This window comes from Amblyraja radiata, chromosome 1, assembly GCF_010909765.2.
Source record: "Amblyraja radiata isolate CabotCenter1 chromosome 1, sAmbRad1.1.pri, whole genome shotgun sequence".
Classification (NCBI taxonomy): domain Eukaryota; kingdom Metazoa; phylum Chordata; class Chondrichthyes; order Rajiformes; family Rajidae; genus Amblyraja; species Amblyraja radiata.
In genome coordinates this window covers 1,042,169-1,050,402 of record NC_045956.1, presented here as the reverse complement: position 1 = coordinate 1,050,402, position 8,234 = coordinate 1,042,169, and the positions used below count along the sequence as shown (strand labels likewise).

General features: G+C 41.3%; 1 protein-coding gene across 1 annotated transcript; it reads left to right on the top strand.

Moving 5' to 3' along the window:
- The first annotated feature begins 3,269 nt into the window (after positions 1–3,269).
- ucp1 (uncoupling protein 1) lies at positions 3,270–7,763 on the top strand. Its single transcript, XM_033050027.1, has 5 exons — positions 3,270–3,518; positions 3,694–3,901; positions 5,853–6,050; positions 6,140–6,241; positions 7,579–7,763. The coding sequence occupies exons 1-5, from the start codon at positions 3,393–3,395 to the stop codon at positions 7,761–7,763; spliced, it is 819 nt and encodes a 272-aa protein (XP_032905918.1). The 5' UTR covers positions 3,270–3,392.
- The last annotated feature ends 471 nt before the right edge of the window (positions 7,764–8,234 follow it).

Below are 8,234 nucleotides of genomic sequence, written 5' to 3'. Positions count from 1 at the left end.
TTTCCAGCCCTGTAATTCAGTATTTTGTTTCCAGTGTACTATCTGTAAATCCAATTTTATGACCAAGATTATGACATTTCAGCCCCTGCCCCCGTCCTAACAGAGTGTTAATAAAAAGACAAAAACAATCACAATCATCCATCAAATCAGTCTAGGAGACCAGACACATGCTTATGTAAATCCCAAACATTGCAGCCTAATCTCCTGGCAAATATTCCCAGCATGCTAAATGTGTTCACAACATCTCTGCTACAGTGTAGGAAGGAACGGCAGATGTTGGTTTACACCAAAGGTAGACACAAAATGCTGGAGTAAGTAAGTGAGGCAGGCAGCATCTCTGGAGAGAAGGAATGGGTGAGGTTTCGGGTCAAGACCCTTTGTCATTCTCGACCCGAAACGTCACCCATTCCTTTTCTCCAGAGATGCTGCCTGTCCTGCTGAGTTACTCCAGCATTTTGTGTCTATCCCTACTATAGTGGCAATGCAGTTCATGGTGAATCCACCAGGACAATTAAGGGTTTCGGCCCGAAACGTCGCCTATTTCCTTCGCTCCATAGATGCTGCTGCACCCGCTGAGTTTCCCCAGCAATTTTGTATACCTAGGACAATTTATAATATGTTTTAGATATTTAGATATTATTACAAAACTACAGTTTTTCTTGCTTTTGATAAAATGTGTTTTGAAATTTTATATTTTGCATTTTGTCTCTATGACCAAAAGGCAGCTTTTATCTTAATTTTGAATTTGTGGAATGAATGGATTTGTCATTTCCCCTCCAAGTCTGTGGTAAGGAGCTTTTCCCTCTCCCCAAGCACCTGAGTGTAGCTTGACGAACATTAAGAGCATCAGCATTGTGAAAGATGCACTTTGGTCTACCCGAACCTTGCTGGCATTCCAGTGTCATCAGATGTCTGCAAGTGAGTGCTGCCACCTGGCTCATTTGAGGTTGCAGGAGGTTACAGTGAAGGTCGGTGCAGCCAACACAAAGGGTTTGTGAGGAAAGACTCCCATCTCCAGTTCTGCCACTGAGTACCCTGCATAACACAAATACCTGAAAGATGTATCATTCAAAGGGGCCTAGTGAGTGGCAATGTCCTTTGTACATAGAATGTATTCACTTGATGGCACGACAAATGTAGATTGTTGACAACACTGAATGTATAGACGGGACAAGACTGTGAATGTAAAGAGAGTCATGCATGGATAAACAGGGTCTGATTAGGAACAGTCAACATGGATTTGTGCCTGGAAGGTCATGTTTGACTAATCTTCTTGAATTTTTTGAAGAGGTTACTAGGGAAATTGACGAGGGTAAAGCAGTGGATGTTGTCTATATGGACTTTAGTAAGGCCTTTGACAAGGTTCCTCATGGAAGGTTGGTTAAGAAGGTTAAACTGTTGGGTATAAATGCAGGAATAGCAAGATGGATTCAGCAGTGGCTGAATGGGAGAAGCCAGAGGGTAATGGTGGATGGCTGTTTGTCGGGTTGGAGGCAGGTGACTAGTGGGGTGCCTCAGGGATCTGTGTTGGGTCCTTTGTTGTTTGTCATGTACATCAATGATCTGGATGAAGGGGTGGTAAATTGGATTAGTAAATATGCAGATGATACCAAGATAGGGGGTGTTGTGGATAATGAAGAGGATTTCCAAAGTCTACAGAGTGATTTAGGCCATTTGGAAAAATGGGCTGAAAGATGGCAGATGGAGTTTAATGCTGATAAGTGTGAGGTGTTACACCTTGGCAGGACAAATCAAAATAGGACGTACATGATAAATGGTAGGGAATTGAAGAATACAGTTGAACAGAGGGATCTGGGAATAACCGTGCATAGTTCCTTGAAGGTGGAATCTCATATAGATAGGGTGGTAAAGAAAGCTTTTGGTATGCTAGCCTTTATAAATCAGAGCATTGAGTATAGAAGCTGGGATGTAATGTTAAAATTGTACAAGGCATTGGTGAGACCAAATCTGGAGTATGGTGTACAATTTTGGTCGCCCAATTATAGGAAGGATGTCAACAAAATAGAGAGAGTACAGAGGAGATTTACTAGAATGTTGCCTAGGTTTCAACAACTAAGTTACAGAGATAGGTTGAATAAGTTAGGTCTTCATTCTCTGGAGCGCAGAAGGTTAAGGGGGGACTTGATAGAGGTCTTTAAAATGATGAGAGGGATAGAGAGTTGTTGTGATCAAGCTTTTCCCTTTGAGAATAGGGAAGATTCAAACAAGAGGACATGACTTCAGAATTAAGGGACAGAAGTTTAGGGGTAACATGAGGGGGAACTTCTTTACTCAGAGAGTGGTAGCGGTGTGGAATGAGCTTCCAGTGGAAGTGGTGGCGGCAGGTTCATTGGTATAATTTAAAAATAAATTGGATAGGCATATGGATGAGAAGGGAATGGAGGGTTATGGTATGAGTGCAGGCAGGTGGGACTAAGGGAAAAAAAGTTGTTCGGAACAGCCTTGTAGGGCCGAGATGACCTGTTTCCGTGCTGTCATTGTTATATGGTTATATGGTTATATGCAGTTATGTAATTTTTGTAAATATTATTTATGAATAAAATTTAATTTTGATGGTCGGTATATGGAATGATCTTCCAGAGGAGATACAGGCAAAATAACAATATTTAACAGACACTTGGACAGATGCATGGATAGGAAGGGTTTAGAGGGATATCGGCTTTCAAGAGAGAGCTAGATAGGGCTCTTAAAAATAGTGGAGTCAGGGGATATGGGGAGAAGGCAGGAACGGGGTACTGATTGGGGATGATCAGCCATGATCACATTGAATGGCGGTGCTGGCTCGAAGGGCCAAATGGCCTGCTCCTGCACCTATTGTCTATTGTCTATTGAGCCAAGTGTGGCCAAATGGAACTAGCTCAGATAAGGCATCTGGTCAGCATGGACAAGTTGGGATGAAAGGCCTGCGTGACTCAACAAATACAAAACATGTAGCATGACAAATTGTAGCGATTTGGTGCTTCCATTAGGAGATGTGAGAATGGTGTAACAACGTGTAAAATGCTGCCCGTGATTACCATGTGAAAGGGGTGGGAGGGACACCGGCGGCAGTGTAATCATGTGTTCTAGTCTTCAGGAAATTAATAGAGGAGGGACTGGTGGGGTTATAGGACTGGTGAAAAGACTATGAATACAGACAACATGGTGCTGGAAATGTCCATGGACTTATGAGAGATGTAGACTATTTACATATGGGAAAAGAGACGTACAATGTGTGAAATAGCACAGATTTATTTTTCTGTTCCAATGAATGCAAAAAAGAACCTTCAAAGCCAATGCATCAGCCACCTTGGTAACCTGAGTAGCCAACGACGTGCCTTCTTCATTCCTTCCCTCTAGATCCTGGCGAGGTTTTGCAATCTTTGGTCAGGATGGTAGGGTTGAAACCATCCATAGTTCCTCCAACTCCCGGTGTGCGCTTCCTGAGTGCTGGCACGGCAGCTTGCATCGCCGATCTCATCACCTTCCCCTTAGACACGGCTAAAGTTAGATTACAGGTAACGAGCGGAACAAACAAAAACATTATTTATTTTTTTGTTCTCTCCGAAATGTATTTTGAAACTCAAATGTCTCGGTGACGAAATTAGATTATTGGTTTAAGCGGTGAAAGTGAAATTAGGAAAAATTATTTCTGTTGTTGTTATCCACGAGTAACTCGCGCGTCTGCTTTAGATTCAAGGAGAAGCTGCAAGTTGCCACGGATCCACAAGTATCAAATACCGCGGGGTTTTGGGGACCGTGGTCACCATGGTCAGAACAGAAGGACCCTTGAGTTTATACAGTGGTCTGGTGGCTGGGCTGCAGAGACAAATGAGCTTCGCTTCAATTAGAATCGGACTGTATGATTCTGTCAAACAGTTTTACAGCAGAGGCAATGACCGTAAGTAACAACTGCCGGGGAAGCGGAAATATTAAACACATTGGGCAATTCACTCTACATTGAGTATATAGAAGCGACGATCATATCACATACTGTAATCATGATATTGGCTAAGATTGGGATATTTCTGTGATACAAATGAATGAATTAACGCAACGAATGAACGCACACACACCACAGGGCGAAGAAGCACTGAGAATGAACATTGACTTTGCAGAGTTTTAACTTAATGCGCGGAGAATTATCTTGGAGGGACGAATATAATTAAAACCGAGTGAGTGAACGGAAATCATTGGTAGACGATAGAGAGGAGCGAATAGTTGGAGGCAGATCTTCCTTCCTATTGTGGCTGACACAAGGATTAAGTAAAAATATCATCATACAACATTATGAGAGCATAAACACATGAGCGGTTAGAGATACACAAACACCTGGTAGGAGTATGGTGTGAATGTACAAATATTTCTAGTAGAAAATTAACAGCGATTGTGCAAATATCTCAGGTAAAAATAAGTTCACAGATTTAGAATCACAGAATGTACAGCTCTATCAACCAATGACTCTAAATGGGACTACCTTAGATGGGACATCTTGGTCGGCATGGACGGTTTGGGCTGCAAGACTATGCTGATGAAACAATTATAATGGTACAGAGGGGACAATTCGACCCATCGAGTCGATACCAGCTCTCTCTAGAGTTATCCGGTTCCTTCTATTCTCCCGCTCCCGTCTTGTAGCTCTGCAAATTGATAGAATCGCGATGTTGATCCAGGTAATGAACACAGTAAGTACACATAGTTATCAGATGGAAGAAAGTGAATGGAATCAATGTATAGATATTCCGGGTAAATAGATACAAATATCTTCCAGCGAAGCCGTTAAAACAATACACATATCTCAGTGAAAAGTATTGATAAGTAGTGAATGTACACAGTCACGTATAGAAACATAGAAATTAGGTGCAGGAGTAGACCATTCGGCCCTTCGAGCCTGCACCGCCATTCAATATGATCATGGCTGATCATCCAACTCAGTATCCCGTACCTGCCTTCTCTCCATACCCTCTGATCCCCTTAGCCACAAGGGCCACATCTAACTCCCTCTTAAATATAGCCAATGAACTGGCCTCGACTACCCTCTGTGGCAGAGAGTTCCAGAGATTCACCACTCTCTGTGTGAAAAAAAGTTCTTCTCATCTCGGTTTTAAAGGATTTCCCCCTTATCCTTAAGCTGTGACCCCTTGTCCTGGACTTCCCCAACATCGGGAGCAATCTTCCTGCATCTAGCCTGTCCAACCCCTTAAGAATTTTATAAGTTTCTATAAGATCCCCTCTCAATCTCCTAAATTCTAGAGAGTATAAACCAAGTCTATCCAGTCTTTCTTCATAAGACAGTCCTGACATCCCAGGAATCAGTCTGGTGAACCTTCTCTGTACTCCCTCTATGGCAATAATGTCCTTCCTCAGATTTGGAGACCAAAACTGTACGCAATACTCCAGGTGTGGTCTCACCAAGACCCTGTACAACTGCAATAGAACCTCCCTGCTCCTATACTCAAATCCTTTTGCTATGAAAGCTAACATACCATTCGCTTTCTTCACTGCCTGCTGCACCTGCATGCCTACTTTCAATGACTGGTGTACCATGACACCCAGGTCTCGTTGCATCTCCCCTTTTCCTAGTCGGCCACCATTTAGATAATCTAGACCATCTAGATAGTATCTAGAGGATACTAATATTTAAATGCTTCAATTTATGCTGCGCTCTGTCTCAGTTCGTTTTAAAGGCATGTTGGCCATTTTAAGGAGGATTACAATAAAATGTGGAATATTGTCAATGGTAATTATATCTGCTGTAAAATAACACAAAGATGTTAAACACATAGTTTGTAATTACGTAGTTCAGTCCTGGTGTGGTGTGGAATACTGATTAATCCCATCTTCCCCTGCAGATGCCAGTATAGGCACCGCCGCACTCGCAGCCTGCACCACAGGGGGACTTGCTGTTGCACTGGCTCAACCAATGGATGTGGTTAAAGTTCGTTTTCAGGCACAGAAGAACATTCAGGGTGCTCGGAAACGATACAATGGAACGCTCCAGGCCTATAAATCAATAGCCAAAGAGGAGGGAGTTCAAGGCCTTTGGAAAGGTGCAGATGACAACAATGGGTTGGCATACTGTGCGTGTATATCGGGGTATTTCAGTTGCATTAATCAAACCTTGTTTATCTTTCCTTAGGAACTTTCCCTAACATTGCTCGGAATGCTATTGTCAACTGTTCAGAGCTTATAACCTATGACATAATTAAGGAGACAATTCTGAGGAACAAATTGTTGACAGGTAAGGTTGACAACCTGGGACTTGTTGGCAAAGTTAATGTTGGTTCTTTTTCTCCTTTCACATTTGCTTTGTTTAAATGAGTGCAAGGTAGTTCATAGACTGTAATACATTGCAGTTGTCTGTGTTATAAACAAGCTGGTCAAGGTGAATGTGTAGATTATATTTTGTACTGTGGGCTAATTTTAGCAAAAAACATAGACGCAACGTTGGTAGTTAGAAGCTTGAGCCATCTGCTATTGTTCCAGAAATAAAACAGTGAAGAAATCCATGCAAGGGAGAACAATACTATTTAAGGTCATTGATTATTCTTCCACTGACAATTAAATTAAAGAGTATGTTTTATTTTGGACAAAAGAACACAAAGTGCTGAAGAAACTCAGCTGGAAAACATAGATAGGCAATGTTTCAGGACTCGATGATATTCTCCAGAGATGCTGCCTGACCCATTGAGTAACTCCAACCCTTTGTTTCCTTCTGTGTATTAGCCAGCATCTGTAGTTCTTTGTTTCTTGTATATTTTGGATGTGCATTAAAAAAGGGGGAAATGTATATAAGGACCATCAAAGTGATAAGAGAAGTAAAAAAGGTGCAAGCTACAAAAGCTTTAGTGGAGCATATAGCAGCCCGGTAAACAGGCAAGGAATAAACATCGAGTTAGTGTGATAATGGATGAGAATGTTACCAAAAGTATCATCAGGTATGATCACCCATTTTCAAGTTTAATGCTGGGGTGGGAGATTGCAACCTTCACGTGGTCCGCCCTGTTTCGACAAATGCAATCAACCCGGCATGCACAATCAAATAAGATCAAATAGAACAAGTTGTCCTACAACTTTAGGCTGTGCACGCCATACACAAGAAGAAGTTTAATGCTCCCTATATTACTTGATTATTACAGAGAACGTGTTAAAAAACTTATAGGCTGCAGCTGTTTGAAGGATAAACTATTTGTACAGTTTTGTCTCAATAACAAACGTTAATTAATGATGAGACCATACAGTATAAGAGTGAACTTCCCCCCTGCTATTAAATATCTTATAGCATTAATATTTAGGTTATGCTTATTGCCAGCAAATACATGTATCCACATATCAGATTATTTACATTTTCATTCCAGCAATCATTTGCATCAAAACTTAAGAATTATGATTATTCCACCAGAATATTGGATAATGTGATTTCTCAGATGTACTAATTTCCAGAAACCTTGGCATACCACACACATTACAATCCTAAAAATTCTTTATATTGAAATCACAAGATGGAACTAATCTCATGCCTTTATTAAAACAGATTCAGATTCTGGAATAGATAAGCGTTTATTTTTTAATTTGCAGATAACTTTCCATGCCACTTCCTCGCTGCCTTTGGTGCCGGGTTTTGTACAACTGTGGTAGCTTCTCCTGTTGATGTAGTAAAGACAAGGTACATGAACTCTTTACCTGGACAATACAAGAGTGCACTAAGTTGTGCCCAGACTATGTTGTTTGAAGAAGGATCAACAGCCTTTTACAAAGGGTAAATACATTGATTTCTGATTCATTACCAGTCAGGTACATCTGCTTAGTTTGGTTTTATATTTTTTGTCCTTTACCATCTGATTTTATCCCTCGCTTTTCCTTTCTGGATGATAGTTGTATAGGAACCCAGGAGCCATATTGGCAATTCTTTCCTTTACAACAGCCATCACTGCATGCTGGATGGCTTCAAAAGCATTCAACCCAATAAACAGAAGTTGAGTGTTTAAGAAGGAACTGCAGATGCTGGAGAATCGAAGGTACACAAAAATGCTGGGGAAACTCAGCGGGTGCAGCAGCATCTATGGAGCGAAGGAAATAGGCAATGTTTCGGGCCGAAACCCTTCTTCAGACAGAAGTTGAGGGTTGGGTTAAAGTACATCTCTCTGTTGACCTCCAATCAAACAGATTTTCTTCTTTCTTGAGTACTTCATGTTCTGTGATTTATAACTTTTTATCCTTTTCCATGTTCCATC